This window comes from Rhinolophus hipposideros, assembly GCF_964194185.1.
Source record: "Rhinolophus hipposideros genome assembly, chromosome: 5".
Lineage (NCBI taxonomy): Eukaryota > Metazoa > Chordata > Mammalia > Chiroptera > Rhinolophidae > Rhinolophus > Rhinolophus hipposideros.
In genome coordinates this window covers 92,851,116-92,875,561 of record NC_138051.1, presented here as the reverse complement: position 1 = coordinate 92,875,561, position 24,446 = coordinate 92,851,116, and the positions used below count along the sequence as shown (strand labels likewise).

General features: G+C 54.6%; 1 protein-coding gene across 4 annotated transcripts in view; it reads left to right on the top strand.

Moving 5' to 3' along the window:
• The window catches only part of ITPK1 (inositol-tetrakisphosphate 1-kinase), a gene marked incomplete at its 5' end in the record, with an annotated part of 151,112 nt that overhangs the window by 99,873 nt on the left and 26,793 nt on the right, over positions 1-24,446 (top strand). For all 4 annotated transcript variants that reach the window (XM_081048657.1, XM_081048658.1, XM_081048656.1 and 1 more), the window contains one exon: positions 8,669-8,786. In XM_081048657.1, the coding sequence (XP_080904783.1) occupies positions 8,669-8,786 (118 nt within the window). The remainder of the gene's footprint in view (positions 1-8,668; positions 8,787-24,446) is intronic.

Below are 24,446 nucleotides of genomic sequence, written 5' to 3'. Positions count from 1 at the left end.
ACCTCTCTCTAATAGAAACAAAGGTTGATGAAGCCCAAGGTGTCTGCTGTTGGGGAAGCCCACCCTCCCAAGGAGCCATTGTAGAAGTTAGAGAAGCAGCGCGTGAGGTGATGCCCTCTGCATGCCAGGGTAGAGTCTGCGAGACACGGAGGGTCATCGTAGTGACTACACAGAAAGACGGGAAGGTCTTGCTAATGAGCAGGTGTCTGTCCCTGACCTGGAGCCATGTCTGTCACTCGTGTGCTCTTCCTGCTCACGCTCCCTGGTGGGCATGTGTCTGCTTGCCCTGCCGGGACAGGGTCCGTCCCCTGCAGTCACTGTGCTGCTTGCTGTGCGTACGCTCACGGGCATAGCTGCTGGGCTCCCGTGGCGGCATGTCCTGGGCCTACGGTGGCAGTCTGGCCTCATTCAGGGGCCTACGAGCTTTTGTTGTTTGCTCATCACGTCATAGGATAAAAGCATCTTAGGACTTAAAAGTCGGAAAGGATGTAAATAACATGTGTTGTTCTGACTGTCGTGTTATATGTGGGAAAACTGAGATGCAAGTACCTTAAGTGAGTTTCAGAAGCACAGAAGGTTCATGGCGGTTCTAAGAACTTGAACCCAGATTTCATGACGCTGCCTTTTGCTTTAATGTCCATAGTGGCTTGCAGTCCTCGTGCTGGGATTGGGACTGGCCAGGTGGCTGGGCTGAAGGAGGTGGCCTGCCAGCGATGGCGAGGCAAGAGCCTTGGCGGGCAGGTTGCGTGCGCACAGCTCAGCGGTGCACTCTGCGAATGGCCCCTTGCCTGGTTGGACGTGGGCTCCTGCCCCAGGATGGGCTTCGGGGAGCTGCGCGAATGTCCAGCCCCAGCCCTGTGCCACACCTGGTTGCCCCGCAGATAGGAGACCCCCGCGTGCCAGGTTTTAGCGAGGGCCGTGGCTGGCTGCCTGGCACATTCTGTGACATCAGGGCACCTGCGCCTGGCGTGGATCCCTCAGGACCGTCTGGTTTCTGTAGGTTTTAATGAGCAGTTGGGTGGTGCCAAGAAGGCTTTGCCTGGCGGACACTTGGCCCTGGCCTCGGTTGATTTCATGTCCACGCACAGCGGTTGATTTCATGGCGTCAGTGGTCTGCCCAGAGGCTTCATTCGTTGTCCTCCCCAGAAAGCTTTGCTCACCGTGGCTCACGACGTCGTCCTCGTGATGTGGAGCTGATCTCCCGGGAACAGGTTTCACTTCCTGCAGAAGCATCCTGTGCCTTTGAAGGTGCGATGGCAGGTGACACTACTGTGATCTGTTAGTCCTCCCTGCACGGGGCCACTCCATCAGTCAGCAGGTGTCCACTGTGACCCTCTGTGTGTCCAGCACATTCGGCCGAGGATCCTGCACCAGGCTCCCCGGGCTCCACCTGGATCCTCATCCCAGCGGCCACTGTGGACTCTTGGCATCCAGTCATGTCATTTGTTTACTCTCTGAGAGGTGTCTGGCTTCCCTTGTGTTAGTGTGTCTTGATCCAGGGCTGGGAACACATGCACAGACTGGCCCAGTGTGGTGGCCCCCTGGGGGGGTAGGAGGAGCAGATGGGGCCCCAGTGTCAGCTCTGCCACTTTACTCTGTGACCCTGGGCTAGTTTCCACTACCTTTCTCCTTTCTGAAAAGACAGGCTGGACTGAGGGACCCTTAGGCCTTGCAAGTCTGACCACCTGGAACTCTGCCTCTGGGAGAGGACGTTGGGAACTCTGTGCGGTTTTTTTCTTTCTTGCTGTGCCTTGTGCTGATATCATATACTTGTGCCTGGTCTCACTGGCCAAACTAAAGGCCTAGGTAGGCTTCGGCTGGCAGAACACGATAAAGGCCCACTTTTCTCTCTTTAACGTAAATTTTAAAAGGAAGCCCCTGGGCGATCCTGGCCGTGTTAGACTTGAGATGCTGTCCCTTTCTTCAGGCCTTCCCAGGTCTTGTTTTGCAGGCTTGAGGGCTCTGGAACCAAACTGCTTGGGTTCAAGTCCCGTCATGGCTACTTCCTAGCGAGGAGCCTGGGCAAGGTACTGAGGTGCTCTGAGCCTCAGTTTCTCTGCTCATCAAATGGGCTGCTAATAGGACCTTCTGCATAGGGGTGTTGTGAGGAATAAGTATGTCATTTCCTGCAAAGTGTGTAGAATGCTACCCTGTGTTTAGCAAGGAAGGGTTAGCTGCCGTCAGCACCACTTTACTGACTGTTAATTGTCACCCATCCTAGAATCTTGCGAGGACATCATGGTGTCAAGATTTTGGGAACTAGAAGTTTCTGGCTTTCAGGCCCCACTTGGTGTGCAAGGAGCTAGTGGAAAGGCCAGCCTTTGTGGCCATCAGCTGGAAGGTCTGAGCTTGCTGAGCTCTCAGGAAGCATCAGGAGGGAGATTGGGCTAGTGAGCCCAAGGTCACCTTTTTTCCCATAGAAGCCCCCAGGAGTAAATTTGAACAGCCGTGAGGATGCAGTTTTGGTCTTCCCCAGCGTTCGTGTGGAGGCTGAGTGTTAACTGACAAACACCCACCCTGACTTGCGGGTCCTGGGAGCCCGCCTGGGGAGTTTCTTCTGTGGGTGGCGTGTGGGGTTCGCCAGGAGTGCCGACGCTTTTCTGCTTCTAGAACCAAGTGGTGATCAGGACTCTAAAGTCCCACTGGGATTTGCACAAAAGGTTGCTATAATCCCCAGGTGGCTGCTGCGGCCATGGGGGAGGCACCTTGAATTGTGCCCATTTTTCCATCCTTGGTCCACATAAAGGCTGGAGTCCCGGGGGGAAACAAGGCAGGGACCGGAATCCAGGGCCTTGCTCTTTAGGCCAGTGCTTGCTTGCTTGCTTCCTTTTCTTTTTAAAATTGAAGTATAATGTACACATTAAAAATGCTACATATATCATACACGAGCAGCTTGAAGAGTTTTTGCAAACCCAGCACCAGACCCAGCAGTAGGGCCGTGCTGCTCCCCAGAGGCACTCACAGCGCCCTGCCCTGCCCTGCCACTCTCCTTCAGCTCCCTGTGCGGGCCTCCTGTCCTCCTACATTGTCTTTCCATGGGGTAGGGGACAAGGGACGCTGATAGGAAGGAGGCAGAAGATGGATTTTCTCCAGCGAGCGGTCATTCTACCAGCCAGCCACCCAGAGACCCAGGAGGAGCCTCTGCTGGTTCCCAGGCAGGTCTGGGCCGCTCCCAGCCTCTTCCTTCTCCTCCCACCAGTGAGTGGTCCCAGGCTTTGCTCCTCTTTGCTACTCTACACCGGCCTGTACAGACGAGGACGGAGGTTTGCAGAGGCTCGGTGTCCCCAGTGGGGAAGGCAGGATTTTACCCCAGGTCTGGTGGCCTCCAGCTCCTGTGCTGTAATCTCTTCGTAGCATTGGCCTCACTGGACAGAGGAGGAAGCTCTGGGGCTTCGAGCACTCTGTGGTGCCACTTCCTCCATCCCAGGTCCCTCAACCCCACGGGGACATTTCCGGAGCCATCCATTGAGCTGAGCCTCCCGGTCCAGCCACAGAGGTGAGAGGCTAGATTGTGCTGCTGGGCTCTCGGGCATGCAGCCTGGTGGGCATGCAGCCTGGTGAGCACAGGTCCTCACTCCAGAGCCCCAGGTCTGAGGCAGGTGCTGTCCTTGAGTCACAAAACCTCCGAATGATGCTTCTGCTTTATCTTTTTTTTTTTCTTGTATGCTTTTGGTATCACGTCTAAGAAACCATTGTAGAATTCAAGGTCATGAAGATTTACACCAGTGTTTTCTTCTAAGAGTTCTACAGTTTTAGCTCTTATCTCAGGATGGTATGCATGGAGCTAGTCCCAGGTAAATGGTAGCTGCTGTTATCTAAATGTTATTATCAATTAGGATTATTTTATTACCTATTTTTGTCTTTACCGTGATTCTCATCTGGGGAGCTGTGTCATGTTCCCTCCTGAAAGATTGTGTTGGTGTCTGAACCCATTTCTGGTACAACTAGGAATACGTGGGGGTTGAAGGAAAGGAGGATCTGATGACTTACCTGCCTCCCTCCATTTCCCTGCAAAGTTGTTGTTACGGAACATTTAAAAATACTTGAGAAGAGAGAATGCTGCAATGCACTCCCACATAACCATCACCCAGTTTCATGAGTTAGCCACTTAGGCTTACCCTCATTGCATCTACGCCTCACCTAGTTCTCTGCCCACCCCCTGAGCTGGGTGATTTTGAAGCAAATCCCAGACATCGTATTTAATCTGTAAATCATTTCCATCTGTATCTCTAAAAAAACAAATCACCGCTTTCTAAAAAAGGGATTTGCAGTGTTTTGGAGGCGAGCCCTCATTACCACCTAAGAATTGAGAGGCAGGCACCGCGTGCCTCTCCTCCTCTGTAGGGAGCAGGCCGGCTGGCGCAGCTGCCGTAGCTGCCTGTGTCAGGACCTGAGTTGCCAGTGGAGGGGCGCTCCCCGAAGCCTGGGGTGCCGTGGGGCCAGGGACTGTGCTGTGCTCCAGGCATCAGCCGGGGGATTGGCCCAGCCAGAGCAGCTCAGGGCCTCGTCCCAGGTGCAGAGCTGGCACGTCCCTTGCTTGGTCTGCTGGATGGGCCAGGGCAAGATGAGCTCAGAGACCTGGGGTCAGATTGGCCCTGAGAGTCCACGTGTTGCAGAATCATGAGAATACTTTTCATTTTTATATCTACCAACTCCTTTCGTATCCGTGATCTTCCTGTTGCCCATAGCGCTCCCTGAGGTAGGTTTTATTCAAAACACACCTTTTATGTGCGAGGAAACAATCTCAGAGATTAGCTACAGTTTCTTCTTCAGAGACATGAACTAAGTGACAGAGGCAGGATTTGAACTCAGGATTTCTGCCTGCATTTTCTATTAGATAAATGCAAATCCTTGTGCCTCACTCCTTGCTCATTTCCTATCCATCAGTGGAACTGCAAAGGGACTCGTATCTCTGATGTTCGTCCGGTCCTCTTCTTTGGCTTCGGTTCTCAGTGGGGAAACCTCAGTGCCCCCCAGCCCAGCAGAGGGCCCAGTGCCCCTTTTGGCACCTTCATTCCATGGGCCGAGGCGTGGGGGGGGCACCTGGCTGGTCCCTGTCCCTTTGTCCCCTCAACAAGCAATCCGCATTGTCTAGACCACCGCCTGGTCCTGCTGAGCCAGGGCTGTGGGTTTCTGCTTTTTCCTCTTTTCAGTTTGCTGAAAGCCGGGCGCCCTTGTTAACTTCCAGGATCCCTTCCTAGGTGTTCTGTGGCCAGGCCTCTAAGGGAACGGGTGTTTACCATTTGCCATGGAGACAGTTTGGGCCTTTCTTCCTCTGAGTGGTGATTAAATGGTCCAGGGCGCTCACTCTTCCAACAATTTGTTTGGTAATTCTAAGAGACTTGTGAAAAATGCATGAGGCCTGCGATACAATAGATAAGCTGAAAGCTTGGAAGAAAATCCACTTGTGGATGGATAGTGGGGCGATTGGAAAAACTCTTTCTTTGCCCTCTCTGTCCTTGTCCCAAAAGAGATCATGTTTAGGAATAATTCTTCTGTTAATACTGAGGCTTTCATCCTGGGTCAAAAGCTTGTTGGCGCCTGCTTGTCAGATATTTGCCCTTTTGGTTTCTTCTAGCTTCTTTGCCTCATGAGTTTGGCTGAAGTTCATGTCTTAATGATTCTGAGTTCCCTCTTTAAAGGTCACTGCCCTAACGCATAAAAGTGGAACCAGAACCAGCAACTCCGTGGATACTCTTCTGGATCTGGGGGTGGGGATGTGTGGCTTTTTGAGGGGGAGGAAGGAGCAGGTTCATGTTTTATGTGACTCAGTTGTTGGGGGAGAATTGGTCCAGCCCATCAAAATGAACATCTCTGAGCATGTATGTCCCTTCCCTTACCTGTAATGCCTCCAGCAAGTGGCTGTCTGTCCTGTTCTAAAACAGCCCCCACATGTGGCCTTAAAGTCTGCCTCAACAAACACTGGTCTTCACTTTCCTCTAATTTAGACTCAAGTCAGGGATGAGGCCGGTGAGGCCCAGAGAAACCAAGTGGCTCGCCCCAATTGACACCAAGAGGTGATAACCGAGGGGGCTGGCTGTCTTGATCCTTGGTCCCTTCCTCTCCCCTCCACACCAGGCTGCTTCCCAGTGTGTCAGGGCGGGGGAAGCGCAGTTCAGTGCTTTTAGCTCATAACCCAGAACACGAATTCCTCGGCCAGGATTACAGATCCACGAGAGCGAAGCCTAGAAGGCTTTCATTCATCCACATGTCTGCTGCGCCTCACACGATGTCCTGAGCGCTGTTGATGACGTGAAGTTTGCTGAGTAGACGACCTTTTAACATGAGGACATTAACTTGATTTCATGCGTGTGAATCTTGGTGTCTCCTGAACGACACACCCTTATGACAGTGTAGACCTGTTCAAAGGAATGGGCTCTGATGAAGGAACGGAGCCGACGGGTTGGAGCCGATGGGGAGCCTGCAGTGGAGAGGTGCAGGCACTCGGAGGCTGAGGCATGGGACAGAGGCACTGGGCACGGTCCCTTCCTTAAGGACACCTTGCAGCTTGTCCCCATGTTTCCTGGGAGTGGCAGACGTGGGCTCTCCCACATCAGCGGTTGGGCTTGTTCTGAGCAGGGCAGTGGGCCAGTTGCTGAGCTGACTTGCTGATAGTCACGTCTTTCAGGAGGAGGCTGAAGCATGATTGTGGCTTCTGTTGTGCGCTTCGGCCTACAGCACAGAACGTGTGTGCGGGTGTGGGCCTTCTGGGGGGGTGACAGCGTGTAGGCCCCGTGGACTTCACGGGCGTGGGGATGGAAGGAAGGCCTCCCCAACATTTGTGCACTGAGTACGCTTTAGGGCCCGAGGAACTTTTTTAAACATTCAGGGGAAAAGACAAAAATGAGCCCATAACCAGACCCCCTGGCATGAAACACAGTGGAGAGCAGATTTCAGAGGAGAGTAGATATGAATCTGTGGCTTTTGTGTTTGAGAGCTCTTAAAAATGAGTACTAGGAACCAAAATAGGTTCACTGTAAAGAATAATTTTAAATGGAGCTTTATTTTCGTTGATAAGGTTCATTAGAAAATCAGCATTACAGCTTTTCTCCTGGCCGTTGCAGATCCAGGCTGACACTGTGAGATCAGGCCGACTGGGGGCAGCGGGGGTGGGTTCAGCTGGTGTCGCCCCTCCTGGGGCAGCCGTGACAAACCGAGTGGCTTAAAACAATAGAAGTTCATCCTGTCGCGGTTAAGGTAGCTGGAAGGCGAAAATCGAGTCCTGTGCAGGGCCGGCTCCTGCTGGAGGCACCGGCGACACTGTCCCTGCCTCTCCTAGCTGCTGCTGGTGGCCTCTAGTCCGTGGTCTTCTCCTTGCCTCGTAGCCGCATGACTTCCGTTGATTTCTTCACAAGGCCTTCTTCCTTTCTGTGTCTCTGTGTCCAAATGTTCCTTGTCTTAAAGACATAAGTCCGTGGATCAGGATCCATCCTAATCCAATGTGACCTCGTGTTAACTTGATGGCGTCTCTGAACACAGCATTTCCAAATAAGGTCACGTTCACAGGACCATGGTTTGGGACTTGAACAGATCTGTGTATGGGGTGGAGGGGGGCACACAATTCCATCCACAATAACAACAGCTGCTAAATGGCCTTCCGTACGCCCAGTCTTCTGTCTGAGCCCTTCTCTTGTTACTCCAGCATTCCACATTTCTCTCCTCAGAATTGTAGATTTTAATAGAGCCAGAGCGATGGTGTCACTTGCTGTGTCTGCCTGACAAGCTGCTCTAGCCCACTCATGTGGCTTGGGGCTCCTGTAGTCACCGAGGTGACGAGTGACAGGGTCAGGGTCCCGGTGTTCTTTTCCTAGAAACATTTTGCTCTGTCTTTGGCTGAATTCTGTTCCTGAGAATAGTTTCTTGTTCACCATGTGCATTAATGTTATTTCCCCCAAGAAGACTGTAACTTCCTTGAAGACCAATTTTGTCACACTTCCTCCTGCATTTCCAGAGTCTACCATGAAGCTAGTAGGTATTAAACTAGCACTTATTTAATAATAAGTGTCGCCCCATGGCACGCGTCTCACTGCCACGCCTTCCACAGACCTAATGAATCCTGGCATCCCACTCCCCGCTGGCCCTGCTCAGACTCCTTACCAGAGCAGCGTGCTGGGCCACTCTCACTGAGTGTGTGGGACCCACACAGGGAGCAGGACTGGTTTCAGGTGAGGCTTTATCCAGGGGTCACATGAGCAGATCAGACCCTGCTTGCTCTCCCTTCTTCTTTGCTCTGTTTTTTCAATTTGGGTTCCATTTTGAGTTTTGGCTCCATCAGGCCTCTCCTTCAGATCCCAAGGTGACTGCCCAGTTTCTGTGCTTCCTCTTCTCAGTGAGGAGACTGTTCTTTTCCCAGCGTTCTCAGCAAGAGCACTGAGCCTGCCTCTGATTGCAGCGACTCAGGACACACGTCCTCTCCTGAGCCAGTGGGCCCTCGGAGGACAGAATGACCTGATTGGTCTCACCAGAGTCATGTGCTCTCTGGTCATGTGAGTGGGTGTAGGCAGGTTCACAAGACCACGTGATAACACCAGACAGAAGTGAGGACTGGTGGGGGGAGTGAGGAGAGGGATGGATTGGGGGAGGGTACGTGGGATGAAGTGCAGCTTGTCACCCTTGCTTCCTCATCAGGCTCCCGTCTCTAACTGGAAGGGGTGTGTTTTCCTTTCAGGAATACATTGACGCCCACCCTGAGACCATTGTCCTGGACCCCCTTCCTGCCATCAGGACTCTGCTTGACCGTTCCAAGTCCTACGAGCTCATCCGGAAGATTGAGGCCTACATGAAAGGTAGGGACACCTGGGGCAGGTGGCACACCTCTGTGGTCATCGGACAGTCGTTGAATGGGGTGGGAGGAGGGGTTCCGGTCTTTTAAAGAAGCGCTTTGGGACAGGAAGCAGTTGAATTCCAGGGGGCACATATTCTGGTGGGAGGGCCAGCAGAGTGAGGAAATAAAACTCCCAGAGTGCTATTTGGGAGAGTGGCTCCAACCACTTCAAAACAGTTTTGTTTTCTTGTCTTGAAGCCACAGAGTGGCGATGAAGTGTCCCCATAACACAGTGTTTGGAGGGCAGGCGTGTGTAGAATAGCGCAGCAGCAGGCGGGCCAGGGGAGTTATGTAACTGGGCGAAGGAGACGGGGAGATTCAAGGGCCGTTAATCAAACACATGGAGAGCTGTAGTGTGGCGGCCGGACCTGGGGGTACGCTGTGTTCTCGCAGGCAGGAGCCTCCCTCTGAGCTGCAGGAGCTTCTCCTGCCAGCTACAGGCTCGAGTCCCTGAGCACTCACCCTCTCCATCTCCCGGGCAGGGCAGCTCCGGAGGAGTCAGGCTGCCTTTCCAAGGTGTTTGTTTATGTGAGAAGGGCTTTTTGGAAATATTCATGTTAACAGTAACCTCTACTTTTCTCTGCTTGGTCCAAGCGTTCCCTGCCGAGAGCTCTTGTTTAATTTTAAGGAGATGTGCTTTGCCTGTGCCCTGGGGCTATGTAAGGATTCATGTCAGGAGCAGGAGGGGCAGCCACTGCTTCTGCCATCCAGACCCTGAGTGTGGCCCGCACGGGCAACGTTGAACCCTAACCTGGGGGTGACTTGGTCCCAGACGTCTTTTCGTGTGACAGTGGTGTCAGTGGATAGTTTGGCTCACAGGACCATTATGGGAATAAGGAGAACAGCGTTTATTGGGCATGTGCCAGGTACCTGGCATTGGGTTAAGCTTTCTCCTTATGGTCTCTCTTCTGGTGCTCATAAAGGGGCACTGTTACCCTCCCCAATTTCATAGATGAGTACTGGAGGCTTGGAGAGGTTAGCAGACATGCCGACATCACCTAGCCTGTAAGTGGCGGAGCCAGCATCCAGCCAGGTCTCTCCGACTCAGGCTCCTCAGCTCCTAACCCCGGAGCTTGACTTTCAGGTCCGTGGCCAGAGGGCCCTGGATCCAGCCAGCACCTGGCATGGGTACAGCCATGGGCCCTGAGAGAGTTGGTGAGTCCTTGGTTCTCTAAGGAATGTGTCCCGCGAAGAGCTAGGTGCTGGACCTGGCCTTCCTGAAAAGGGGTCTCGAGGCCCTGGCTGCCTGGCGTTCGTCCAGTGGTGTGGAGCATGGACCGGACTTCCTGGGGGACCCTCAAGCGAGCAGACTTTTGCAGCATGCCAGCATCCTTCCCTCCTTAGATCTGGAGTGGTCAGTGATGATGTCAACTTCCCTTCCATTTGTGGGTCCAACCAGAACCCGCAGATGAGAAGTAAGATCTATCATGTTTTGGCTGAACGTTGGTTCTGGAAAGGAAATCCATCTCTTCCCAGGGGGTGTGTGTGTCGGGACTGTGTGAAGGGACAGGAGATTGAGATGTCCCGATGAGTGGGAGGAGGTGCAGGTCACCACGTCCACTAGTGATGGCTCTGATGGGATTGTGGAGGGTACCTCGAAGAAGACTGTCTCCGAGCAGAGAGCACAGGCTTTGGGGGGAGATAGACTGAGATTGTGTCCGAATCTGGGCTCTTGGTGCCTGTGGTTTTTGGCCAAGTCCCTTGACCCGGCCCTGTGGTTTTCTGTAAGGTGTGGATAATATCCACGGGGGCCGGGGTGGGGATAACTGGGATGAGGTCTGATGAGCGCCTGGCACGGGTCCCGGCCCTTTGGGGTCACCCAGGAATGGCAGCTGCCATAACGATGAAAGGGGCTGAGACATCTGGGTTGGGTCTTGGAGCCTGTCTTCATTTTTACAGGCAGAGAATCAGGGCTGGGGGTGAAGGGTGAGCCTGGGCTTGGAGTATGAGTGTGCACGGCCTGGGGAGCAGGGGACGGCTGTGGGCTGGACCGCAGGGTGCACAGGAAGCAGGACTGTCCCTGGTGGGTAAGTACTGAGGCAGTAACAGTCTGAATCTCCCAGGCAGGGCAGCGGTGTGAGCAGAGCCGAGAGAGCGGACGCGTGAGGTGCTTGTGGGGGAGAGCTCAGAGCGGGGCACTTGGAACATCTCGTGCCGTTGGGTGGGACTTCATTCGTGGGAAGTCATTGAAGGCCTGTGCACCGGCCTGTGAGCAGATGAGAATACATTTTAGACAGACCAGTGCAGACATGGCCTGGAGACAGATTCTGACGGCCTGTTGTGAGGGTGGCATACACCCAGCCACAGGCGTCGGGGCTGGTAACCGGCTCCAGTGGAGAGAGAATCAGACCCCGCTCTGCTGGCTCCAAGAATCTTCAAACCCAGGTGTCATCAGCTCAGGAGCTGCCTGCTAAGGGGGACACCCCCTCTGGGCGCAGCAAGAACTTGTGAACCAAACCCTAAAGACAGACTTGGTACTAGGCCAGCAGGAATTGTGTGGGTGGGCCGTGACCGCTGCACCCTGGGTTCTCCTTATCGTGCATACTGAGCCGGACTGGTATTCTGCCAGGAGGGTGGTCAGAGGCTGGGACTTCCTAGAGCCTTTTCCTGCCCACCCGGGAGCTGTTGGCTCCCACCTCCCATCCTCCCTCGCAGAAGCCGGGCTCCTCCGTTCAGACGCAGAGAACCTCTGGGAAGCACGTCCCCAGCGCTCCTCCACCCCACTCCTGCTGTTCCTGGTGGTGCATACTGTAAATGGCCATAATTACCCTTTAAGTTCCTCAGACAATTATAGCAAGTGACACTGCTTTTGTGTTGGGAGAAGGGGCTTGGCAGAAACTAACCCCCATGCTGAGGCGGCTCTCCCTGTCCTCAGAGAGCCTGGACGCCTGCAGAGAAATAGGGCGGGCATCTGTCTCCATGAAGAGCATCAGCTGTGGGAGACACGTGAGGCCTGCTGCCTGCAGCTCCCAGCCCCACCTGTCTGAGCACCTGGGCAGCCTCGCTGTGGTTGGGGCCCCGTCTCACTTCCGTGTTCCCTGAGCGCATCCTCTAATTCAGAGTCTGCAGGGGAAGCAGGGCCCTTTCTCTGCCTCAAATCTGTCAGTCTCAAACCCGCTGGTTCGGTTAGTACTAAAGTTGCTTCAACAACAGAGACCTGAAATTACGGTGGTTTAAATGAGATCGAACTTTATTTCTCTCTCATGTACAAGCCCAGAGGAAGGTCCCTTGGTACCTTCCGGTTTCTTCCCCGTCTTCTTCCAGCTCATTGTGTGGTGTGGCCCTCCTGGTCCAAGGTCGTGCTAAAACTCCAGCCATCACATCCAACCAATGTCTAGACATCAGCACGGAAAGGGGCCATAGGAGAAAGGAAGTAAAGGAAGCAGCCCTAGTTACCTGTAGGAACGGTTCTGGAAGCTACAGCATGGTGTTGCTGTGTTCACACATCAGTGGCCAGAACTGAGTCTCCTACTGAGCTGCCAGGGAGCGGGGGAATGTGGTCTCTGTTGTGTGCAGCGATGTGCCCAGCTAAGACTTACAAGCTTTGTCACCATGGAAGAAGGGGGAGAATGAGTTTTGGGGGTCATTAGTGGTCACCCCACCCTCCTAGAAGTGGATTCCTGCCTGGGTGAATGACTTGAAATGACCATTTGCTGTCCCGCTGGCCAGGGCATGTGGCTTCGGTTTGTGACCTGAGCAGTAGGTCCCTTCCGCATAGCAGCATGAGGTCAGTAGGCTTGCAGAGTGACTCACTCCAGGGAGCCTGGGCCACAGGTTTCCCTAGTAGATGACAGCTCTGGGCAGGGCTGCACCCACACCCCTTCGCCAGAGGCACAGATGGCACTGAACCTGGATCTAATTCAAACCAAGTGCAGGAGCTTCCCAGAAATTACACATGGCCTTCTACAGGCATGGGGCGAGCGGGGAAGGGGAGTGTGTCCACAGGCCAAGGGTGCCATGCACACACCTCTGTAGGCCTTTTCTCTCACTGGTGCCTGCTTTGCCGCCCAGGCCGGGATTTGGAGATGGAAGCCCCTAGACCAAGGCCTGGCTCTGCCTCCACAGGTTGAGCCATTCTGGGCAAGTTTCCAGCCAGCGCCTGAACTGGCTGAGGCGATGTGTGGGAAAGCAGTGGGGCTGTGATTGGATGACACCAGGTTGTCCCGTTGGCCCTGGAGGCAGCAGCTGGGGAAGGGTCCCAGGCCACGGGGCAAAGTGCTTGAGAGGCTCTTCTGAGCCAGTGAAGGTTGTAGGTGAGTGGTGGCTCTCCTGTTCTCCTTTTCCCACAGCCTCCCCACATGTGTTCTGGAGGTGACAGATGGCCATCTGACGCCAAGCCTCTCTGGGGAGGGGTGTGCAAACCACAGATCGAGTGTTTCTGCTTGTGGTTTTATGGGAATTTAATCAGTGCTCATCTTGGAGGCTGTTTGGAGGCTGGATTGAAATGGAGTAATCTAGACACCAAGGGAAGAGAAAATAACATTCCTCGGGGCCTGGGAGAAATAATTCCCCACAGAGTACCTGCCTGGGCAGTGGGGAGACCACCCGGGGGGCATGTGTGTATTTGCAGGGGCCTCTCATTCAGGGGTGGAGGTTGGCTGTCCTGTTCCCCTTGGTCAGCTGCAAGGGACTCTGGGTGGGAGAGGCGATGGTGGGAGCGGGATTGGGGGTCAAGGCCCGGGTCCGAGACCCATCTAGGCCCCCTGCTTTGTGTGGCCTGTGCAGGTCCCTTTTCCTCGGAGTTTGCTTTGTCATTGCTCGGGAGGCAGCTACATGCCAGGCACTGTCGGAAGCACTTGACATGTATTGGCTAATTCAATCCTCCCGGTGATCCTGCAAGAAAAGTATTACTGTGAACAAGAGCATTCAGCTTCGTCTCTTAGGGCCATAGAGCTTCTAGGGGGCCGAGTTGGGATCGGAATCCACGCCTCTGGCCTGACTCTGCCTCCCACTCCTCCTGTGTGCTGCCTCCTCCACCCCACCTGTCCCTGAGCCTGACCGGGGCGGTGTGGGCAGCACCGAGGCCATGATGGATACAGTTGGGGGTCCTGCGGCCTGGGGCCAGTGATCCCTGAGCCTCTTGGTACCGTCCCCACAACGGGCACTGCTCCCGGGCGCCCTCTGGTGTCCAGTGGAGAGAGACTAGCAGCTCTGTTTAGTTGAGTCTCTGCCCTTGGTGTTTATGGAGGAAACAGAAATCTTGCTGTTCTTTTTTGAGGGTAGCAACACATTTGGGATGGAAAAGAACAGGGCTGTGGTGCTGACAGGCCTGGGCTCAAATCTCAGCCCCCCCTTGTGTGGCCTGGGCAGTGACTGGCCCTCCCTGGGTCATTTGCTCGCCTGGAAGGCCAAGGTTACCATCACCTCCCTGAGGGGAGGTGTGCAGGTCTGGCCCCATTCCCTGCAGCGAGGGTGGCCCATAGTGAGGCTCTGTGATGCTGTCAGCTCCCTCTCCTTGGTCTCGCCAGGCACTCAGATTTGGGGTGGGAGGCATGTGGCAGAGCCGGCCATGGGCAGCGGGGCCTGGAGTTGAAGAGGACAGGGGTGTGCCCCCCGAGAACTGCTGCTCCCGCGTCAGGGCCAGCTTCTAGCCCTGGTTCTGTGTAGGAGGCTGGAGTTTGGGATCAGCCTGCCCAGAAAATGCTTCAACCTCGAGTGGGCTTCTGAGGAGCTGGTCCTCAGGTGCCTGCCTGCCGTGCCTGCGTGACGGTCGGCTGCCCTACCCTTGTGGCTGAGGCTGCAGGGACAGTGTTGCCACATCCAGGGTTCTAGTGTGAGGGAGGACGGGGCACCAGGTGAGGACAGACTCCTGGAGCAGGGGCTGTGGAAGTGACGTGAGCCCATGAGCTAGGGGGTGGTGGGGCCTTTGGGTGGACGCTCGGCTCTCGGTTCCCCTGCTGGACTTTGGCGTGTGTCCTGGTTTTCACGTCGGCCCTTCCAGCCATCCAGACAGAGACCCCGTGTTCAGGCTGAGGTGGAGGGTCCGCAGAGCAGGATGGTGCTTTGGGCCCCTCTTTAAAGCCCCCACCCCAGGGCAGGTTGAGGACTGGCTACGGTCCAAGCCTCTATTTGGAGGCTTCTGGGCCTAAATCCCAGCCCTGCCCTGGGGGGAAAGCCCTGATTAAATTGTGACACACCAACGATAATGAAACATTTCAGAGCTTGAAAATGGAAAAGAAAAGAAAGCCGTGTCTTAGCATCAGTGGAATAGAGCAATAGTTTGCTATTTCCGCCTAACCTGTGTGGGTCCCCTGCCCGCTCTGGGAGAGGCTGGCTCCGCCGAGCACACTTTCGGCCTTCCTGGACTGCACTCCTCCTGCAGGCTGCACAGATCTGACCTTGAATTCCCTCTGTGGATGCGCAGGGCCCTGACTGCTGGTGACTCAAACATGCTTAACCTCAACCTCACTTCTCAGAGGCAGCCCCTCCCAACAGTGTGGAATCCATCTTTCTGGAGCCTTCTCAGACACAAACAAATGTATATGTGCTTTTTAAAAAAATAGCAACGGGGTCATATTACGATGTTCTCGTAAAACTTGTTTGTTTGTTTTTTTTTCCTCTCTCTCTCTCTTTCACTTAATAGATAGCTTGGCTCCTTTCCATGTCAGCCCATAAAGATGATGGATATCAGGTTTGCTCTGTCCTTTTCGATGGCAACATATTTCAGCATGTGAACGAAAGGATCATAATTTACTTGATTATGTTACAGGGCTCGTGAGGTCATTCCAGTTTGATTTGGGTTTTTAAACTGGGCTGCAATAAACCTAGACCTTTGCGTAGTTCTGTAAAACTCCCCAAAAGTGTTATTTCTCAGTCAAAGATTATTATAAACATTTCCCAGGTTGGCAGATATTACTCGATTGTCCTTCAAGAAATTTGAACAAATTTTACTACTAATTTGCATTTCTTCCATTATTGGCAAAATTGAGCCTCTCTTCACATGTTTCTTAGCCTTTCGCATTTTTTTCTGTGTGAATCTTTTTGTGTCATCTGCCCATTTTCTTTTGGGTTGGTGATCTTTTTCTTATTGATTGGTTAGATCCCTTTTTGGATTAAGGAAATTGTCTCATTGTTTAAAAATATGGACTGTTTTGTCTATGGAAGTTTTATCTTTGTGCTTGGGCCAACCTAACATTTTCTGTTCTGCTTTTAGAATATGTACTGCCAGAGAGAGCACTTCAAATATTATTTTTAAAATGTCTTGGACACCAAAAAGACTGCTGCGTTTTGAGAGTTGGACCTGCCTGGGTCCGGAAGGGGCTGTAAATCAGTGGGAACAGCTGTCACGGAGTTAATCCACGTTTCTAGCAACCGTTTCCATAAGCTGGAATGGGACTCAGGAATAGCCATGTGTCCACCTGGGCTTGTGTCTGGTTCCTGTGAACACGCTGGTACAAACGGCACTCTGTGCTCTCGAGATGAAACAGGTCATTCACTAAATTAGACAGGGTACCACTGCTCATCCAGCTCACCAGGGCAGTGTCAGACCGGGGAATGTCAGACCTGTGGCATTTGTTTCTCTCTGTCCCTGCCCCAAAGCAACCCCTCCCCAACTTCAGGCTGGTTCCCCATCTTCCAGTGTTTTTCCCCTGACAGGTCACCTGTAGCTGGGAGCGGAGGATCAAACTGCTGGCAGGGAGGGAGCAGCTGCCACCAGGGAGTCCGCTAGGGGCTGCAGCCACTGGTGAAATGTCACCCCCAGCCAGTGTCTCCAATGAATACAATCCAGGTTCCCTCTGAAAAACTCGTAGTAACCAAGTCTATTAGTTTCCCCTTGCTACATAACAGATGGCGCAAGTCAAGTGGCTTTCCACAACCTCCATTTAATTATCTCACAGTTCTGTCTCAAGTCTACCTGGCGTGGCTAGAGACCCCGAGGAAGAATCCATTCCCAAGCTCGTGCTTGTTGGCAGAAGGCAGTTTCTCGTGGCGGTAGGACCGAGGTCCCCATTTCTCTGTTGGCTGTCAGCCAGGAGCTGCTCTTAGCTCCTGCAGCCCCCCAGTTCCTTCTCCTGGGGCCCCAGCAACAGTGTGTCGGTCCTCCCCTGCTTCAGATCCCTGGCGTCCCCTTCAGAGAAAACACTCTGCTTTTCAGGAGTCCATGTAATTCAGTCAGGCCACGTAGAGAGTCTCCCTGTTCCACGGTCAACCGTGGGACATGACCTAGTCGTGGAGTAAAATCCATCATATTCACCTCCCCTGGGGTTCTGGCAGGGGGTGCACAGCAGGGGACAGAGTCTTGGGGTGCATGTTAGGGTTCTGCCTGTCACACTGAGCAAACACAGTAGTTTTTCTGTGCACACTTCTAAGTTAGGTTGAATTTAGTTGATATGAAGAATCTTTATGCCTTGTGGCTCGTGTTGGGCCTCTTGGGAGCATATGGCCTCTGCCGTTCCCCTCACCTGGTCACATCTCTTGCCATATCAGCCCTCACTCTCCTCATTGCAGCCATGGCAGACCTCATGGGCTGACCCCTCTTGGCCCTTGCCCTTTGTCTTTGGTTTCCTCTTCCTGAAAAGCCCTTACTAGTTCTGGCTTCGGGATTTGGCTCAGGCAGCCGCCTCCAGGTAGCCCTCCTTGCTGCACACTCCCTTTCCTGTTGGGCTCTAGTGTCCACCCTCTCTGCTCCCAGACCCCTGCTGTCCTCAGTCACAGCCCCAGTGCTACTCTGTTATCATGTCTGCTCACTGCTCTCTTCTCCACCCAACCAAGGGCCCTAAGGACAGAAAGTGTATCTTTAGGAACTTTAAATACCCAGGGCAGGGCCTGGAACTGGTAGGCGCTGAATGTGCCAATGAAGGAAGGATGTTTCCAAGAATTACATACATAAGACGCAGACACACTGGGGACTGTCTGAAGTGGAAGTCCTGTGGTGGGGGTTGAGCTGTGGCAGGGGCCTGATGGGCTTGGGCCAGAGGAGAGGGTGTCCCTGGTCATCTGTGGTAACAGGCTGTCGGCGGGGGGGGGGGGGGAGGCATGTTTGAAGCGGGTCTGAAACTGGGGGCCTGGCTGGAAAGGTGGGCAGCCATTCCAGGAAGGGCGAGCAGGGCGTCCTGTGCTGCCAGAGGGGATCTCGTCCCGAGGGCCTCACGTGTCGGTTTGGACTTAGCCTGTGCATGGGGGCAGGGAGGCCGCTGCAGTGCTGGGAGAGATGCTGAGGGCCTGGTGAGCGTGAGCGTGGTGGCAGTGGGCAGGAGTGGAGGGAACAGAGCCTAGAGAGATTGGGGAGGGCATTGATGGGCATTGGTGACAGGCATCATGTCTGGGGTCGGTGAAGGGTGAGGTCAGGAGAAGGAGACGTGGTGCAAGCCACAGCCATAGTACACATGTCAGACTACAGGGCCAGACGGTGCTGTGGGGCTCAGAGAGGGGGGCGGGTGTCTCCACAGCTGCAAGAAAGGCCAGGATGGAGGGGGCTGGTAGTCACCCAACACAGCATGCCTCCAGCCCAGGCCAGACTCCAGCTACAGCAGAGATGTGAAGGGAAGGCTTTCCTGGGGGTAGGTACAGCAGAGGCAGAGGCCAGGCAGCTAAGACTACAGGTTACCCACCACCAGGAACAGAGGACAGTCCCTCTGGGGAGAGCCCCGCTGGTTTTTGGGTGCAGGCTTGCGATCAGGCCGTCTCAGCCGTTCCTGCCACCACTCTGTGGAGTCAGGGACCTCCGCCCCTCGAGCTTTTGAGGGACACTCTGCCATGGAATTCCCACCCCGCTGCCTTAGAGGGCTCCCACCAGGGCCAAGGTCACGGGCCGGTGAACGCTCGGTGCCCACTGTGTTTTCTCACCCATCGCTGCCATTTCCATTTCTCTGGCCCTGCTGGGGACCAAGAGCCCAGAGCTGACCTCACATTCTACGTGTGGGGTGCTGCCTCAAAGCTGTGCTCTCTGCCGTGAGCTGAGTGGTGGCCTTTGGGTGTGACGTGGATGTTTGCTGCTGATCCGCTTGAAGAGTCCGAGTTCTGGATGGACAAGAAGGCTCCGTCTCCCTCTCAGTCAAGAGCGTTGTCTCTGGGCAGGAAAAAGCAAGTGCGTTGCTTCGTGTCCACTCTGCATTCCTCCTGTCTCCGTGCGGAGCAGCTGGGCTCTCTAAGGTGATCCTGGCCTGCTGTAATGGGTGGGCCTTTGAATGATGACACCAGTGATGGCGATGATGGAGGGGAAACCGGCTAGGTGCCAGTTTGTTTTAGGTGTTAACTCACTGGATCCTCACGGCAGCCCTGCGGGCAGTTCTTCCCATTTTAAAGATCGGGAAAGTAAGGCACCGAGAGATGAAGTAACTTTCTCAAGGTCGCTCAAACTTAGGCAGCCAGAGTGTCTAGCCACCAGTGTTGGGGCTGCACAGCCAGCTCTGTGCCTCTGACTCCAGGTCTCTGACATGGGGACGGAATCTTCCTTAACCCACCAGTCCAGGCCCCGAGTCTTCAGTGGGACCATGAGAGTGGGGACAAGCAAGGTTCAGCCTCAAGGTGAAAGGCATGGCTGTGGAGCCAGGCTGCCGTGAGCGACGCCCACTCTGCCACATACTGCGTTTTGACCTTGAAGACAGAACTTAACATTTCAGGCCCTCCGTTTCCGCCCATGGATGAGCAGTGTCCAGTCCAGCCCGCAAGTCCAATTTGCCCCCGGCTGCCTTTCAGGAAGCCAGTTCCCAGTGGGCTGTTCCGTCAGCCTTGAGAACCCCTGGGGCCCCGGCTCTGTCTGATCTCATGCCTGAGCAGTGCAGGCAGTGCCTTCTCTCCTCCCTTACTCCACGGGAGGGGCCTGAAAAGGCACCAGTGTCCTGCGCCTGACACTTATGAGAGACAGTCCCAGCCCCTGAGCAGCCCTCGGCCCCATTGTGGGTTCAGAATGGCCCCCTGGCTTGTTGGCAGAACCTCAGTGAACAAGAGGGGGCAACCCAACTCCAAGGAACAGCCACTCAGCCTCACCTAGTGTGTATTACTGCACATCACATGCACTCCTAGCACACAGGTAGGGACTCAGGGTGACTGTTTAGTCCTCACAACGATCCCAGGTAGTAGGTGCTGCTGTTATCCCCATCTCGCAGATGTAGAAACTGAGGCACAGAGAGGCAGCCAGTCCAGAGTGAGACAGTAGAACTGGGATTAGAATCCAGGCCACTTAGCCCACAACTGCGCTCACCCATAGCCTACGGGGGAGGGCACATGACGGGGGTGTGTGTGAAGAGGATCTGCTTCTCCGGGGACCCACCAAAAGCGCCTTCAGGTTTCCAAGTGGTTTCCATGAGTCAGGTTCCCCAGACCCCACATCCCCACGGCATGCTGACTTCAAGGACTGGAGCTTTTTATGTCTTAAAATAAAATGTGTTACTTCAATTCCATCTCATCTGGGGCTATGAATGGGTATGAAGAAACACACAACCTGTTATCCAGTTGTTGCCACCCTTTTGAAGCCCCACACAACTGCCGCCCCCCAGTCCAGCCAGTGAGCCTGGGGGAGCCTCTGGCTACAGGGAGACATGAGTCATCTACTGTAAAGGGCATGCAGAATGACTGTGGAAGTAGGTGTTAGGGGACCCTTGGGGACAGAGCAAGGGACAGATCCTACACGTAAGGGGAATCAGCAACCGAGAGCAGATATTCTAAGTTGTCTGAAGGAGGGAGTGACGGTGTCCCAGGAGAGGGCGCCCCCGCTCCATCCCCCAAAGCGAGGAGGTAAGGCGAGGGTGCAGCACCAAGTGGGGAGGGCACAAGACTTTCTGTGCTGGGACACTCGGGCCGTCCACTGGCCTGGCCAGGGAGGGTCAGGGAGGGTCAGCATGCCGTGGGGACGTGGGGTCTGGGGAACCTGACTCATGGAAACAACGGGAGCAGGGAGTCGTGGTGAGGACGGGATGCCCTCTGCTGGCCCGGCTCTAGACTGGAGACATTTCCAACTGCCATGTCATCCAGGCCCTTCCTGGGCTCCTCCTGTGGGCTCAGGTCTGTAGCTGCTTCCCCCCACCCCCCACTCGACTGTTCTGAATTACTCCTTGGTTGCCGTCATCATGAGCCAAAAAGAAATTTGGGTTTTCAGAGCTGCTGTCAAGCTGAAACTTGGCTTACCCAGAATGCACAGGATGTCTTTCTCTGTCCAGAATCAAAATCCTATGGCTCCCGCCCCCTAATAGTGTAAAGGCAGAGGAAAGGTGACTTTGGACAGGTGCTAAGTGAGGCAGAGCACGGGCCTGCGGGTCGGTGGGCCGCTCTCAGGGCTTTGTTGAAATCCGTGGCTGCAGCCTTCAGGGCTGTGCCAGATCCACGGCGCCGCCCGGTGGCCAGGTGAGGAGTTGCACGCCTCCTTTCTTGCCCTGTGGGGATTGGTCGCACTGGCTCCATGCTTCCCTTTCTATTGTTTCCGGTGCTTACAAGTCACTTTTATTTAGTCTCTCAATTTATCTTACACATATACACTTGTCAGAGAGATGGTTGTTGGTGACACCTGCTTCTTCTGAGCAGTATTGAGCCAGGGGTAAGGCCCGGTCCTGACCCCAAGGAATACTGTCTGGTTGCTGAGTTAGAACCCAAACATGTAGACATTTAATAGGGTGTAGGAGCTGAGCAACCAAACAGGGTAGTGACGCACGAGAGAGATGCTACTAGAACAAACAAGACTGCTAGTAGGAGAGGAGACAACACCTGGAGAGGTGTTGTTGGGAGGCGGCAATGTTCTCCAGAGCTTTGGGGAGCTTGAGCAGTGTGGGGACACGGGGGCCGTTGCCATGGAGGAGGGAGCCCCAGCACCGTCCTGGGGGGTGGTGAGTGCACCACTCTGCTTGGAGCCAGGGTTTGGCTCCGCAGGAGCGACCTTGGGTTCTGTATTCCGAGAGGAGCTGGGAAGTGGGCTGGGCTGCTCTGGCTGCCGTGGCAACGCGCCCGAGGCTGGGCGGCTTAAACAACAGAAATGAATGTGTTTACACTTCTGGAGGCTGGAAGGCCAAGATCAAAGTGTCGGCAGGGCGGGTTCCTTCTGAGGCCTTTCTCCTCGGCTTGTAGGTGGTTTTTCCCTCCTGTGTCTTCTCGTGGTTGTCCCTTTGCATGTATCTGTGTTCTAATGTCTTCTTAGAAGGAGCCTAGTCAGATTGGATGAGAGTGCACCCTAATGGCCTCATTCTTACGTAATTACCTCTTTAAAAAGGTCCTACCTCCAAGTACAGTCACATTCTAAGGTACTGGGGTTTGTAAGTTCAGTATAGGAATTTGGGGGAAACAGTGCAGCCCGTAGCAGGAAGATAAGCAGGGTCAGGTTGCAGAGGCCTGGAAAGGCTTTCTTCACTCGAGCTGGCTGTGGACAATTCTTGAGCTGAGAGTTGCCTCGTTATATAGGTGGGAGCTTTAGAAAGACAATCCAGGATCCAACAGCTGTGCGTAGTTTGGGGTAGGTGGTGGGTAAGATGGGCAGGATGCCAGGAACCTGGTGGTTTGTGGGGAGATGGTTATAGTGTAAGGGTGCCAAGAAGGGGAGTTTTTGCTTCTACTCCAAGAGCATTTAGGCAGGCAGCTGGGAAGAAGCCCCAGTGCTGGGCCACAGCACTTGTCCTGTACTGGACCCAGGAGGACAGGCTGAGGCGATGGTTGTGCTGGGCAGGCTGGGGTCGCCGCAGCCACCCAGGCCCTGGGGTGGAGCCACCCGTCCCAGAAGGAGCTGTGTTCAGGACCTATGTCATAATTTAAAAATACATTTTCTAAATGTGGAGGAGTGGGGGACAACCATTTTCCAGTGAGGAAACTGAAGCAGATGAAGTTACTCGGCCAGGATCATGCAGCCGACAGGAGGTGGAGTGGGGTTATAAACCTAGTCCCCAAAGACCCCCCGGGGTACCCAGTCTGAATGCGGGCAGACACATCCTTAGTCCCTGAGCTGAGCAGCGTAGGAGCCTTGTCGAGCCCAGCAGAAGGGGCCTGCCCCTAAATCTGCGGGAAGGGGCTGCTCAGAGGAGGGAGACAGCCTGACCCGAGGCTTGCAGGAAAATGAGTTTCCCAGGCCAAGACAGGCCTGGAATGGAAGCAGGGGTGCAGGGCTGAGGGACCATCCCATGCAAGGGATCAGGGCTCACGGATCAGGGCACGTGTTTTCCCCCAGCCCTCAGAAGAGTGTGAGTGGGAACCTGCCTCCTGCCCCCACCCCCTCACTGCCTGCTCTGTCACTGACACAATGGATCTCCTCACCCCTCCTGAATAAGGCTGTTTCCTGCCATTCAGTGTGGGCCCCTGGGAACAGGGAGGGGTGGCCCAGGAAAGCAGGACCCAGCCCAGCCCTGAGAGGTAACGTCTGGGACCCCTCTTGGGTGCCCAGTGCTGACATGCTGCTGGCCTTGTGGGCACCTGCGTTTTGGGCCACCTCCCGTGGGCCAGGAGAGGTGGGAGCCCAGGTCAGTGTTTAGTTCATTCACTCGTTTGTTGGGGATTCGGCCTTGAACACGGCAGAAAAGGCCCCTGCTTCATGGAACCTACATTCTACCTGAAAGGAGGAGACCCAAGTTTGTGCAGCAACTCTCTGGTTCTGGCGAACGGGTTTGAACAGATTGAAACTTCTCACCTTCACCAAGGCCCACTGTGATGTCGCCTTCTCCAGTGGAGCCCTCCCTGGTCTTTCCAGGATGCAGTTAGAAGCCTGCCTCCTGAACCACTCGCTCCCTGGCGCCAGGCCTGGGGCTCCTGTCACCCGGCACCCCAGCCCTCCTGGGGGTCAGGGAGCCCAACTCTGAGCCACACACTCCCTCCTGGCCCTGTCTCCAACACGTACGGGGTGGGGTGCCTCCCGTTGGCCTCCGCTTCAGCCCCTGAATGCCCCTTGCCAGCTCAGGGTGGCACCTGGGCCCAGACCCTCCCCATGCTGTGTAAGGAGATGGTGAACGGATGGCAGCATCAGCCCTGGTCTGTGCCCCTGGGAAGGGCGGGCTTCTTTTTCTGGCATTTCACAGATTCTGCAACACTTTTTCATCATCCCTGGTTCTCACTGCAACTCCAGCAAGTGGACAGGACTTGCTTATTGTGACCCCCTTTCTCCTGGTCAGGAACCCAAGACCTGAAAGGCCACCTGGTTTGCCAGGGCCCAGAGGAACTACTGGGATTGCCTGCTGGTCTCGGGCCCAGGTCCAGGGCTTTTGCTCCCTGTGTTACACAGGTCCCTTGCCCCCAGCCCCCAGACCTGCCTCAGTGTCTTCATGCCTCGCTTGCTATGCTGGGGGCCCGCTGGACGCAGAGTGGCCTTATATGCCGATGGGATCATTCACATGTCACCTGTCATCCTCCCTTATAAAACTACTGCCCAGGTCTGAAGTGGACCAGGGCTGGTAAGGTGTAGTCAATGACCGTTCATTGCTGGGGCTGAGTTCTGTGGGCCCTTTGGGAAACAGCATGACACTGTGTGGCAAGATAGAAATGTCGATTCCCATGGATTCTGAAACCCACTTCTGGGAACTTGGTCTGTGGAAATAATTTACCACAAGCACACAACCTTAGGCTGAGAGATTCTCATGGAAGCCCCGTCTGCGGGAGAGGGACATTGGCACAAACGTAAATGTCTGACTTCAGGGGAAATGTCACCAGTCGGGTGACCAGGACAGGCAAAATCATGGGGGAATACTGATGGCGTGTTCAATTAAAACAGGATTAAAAA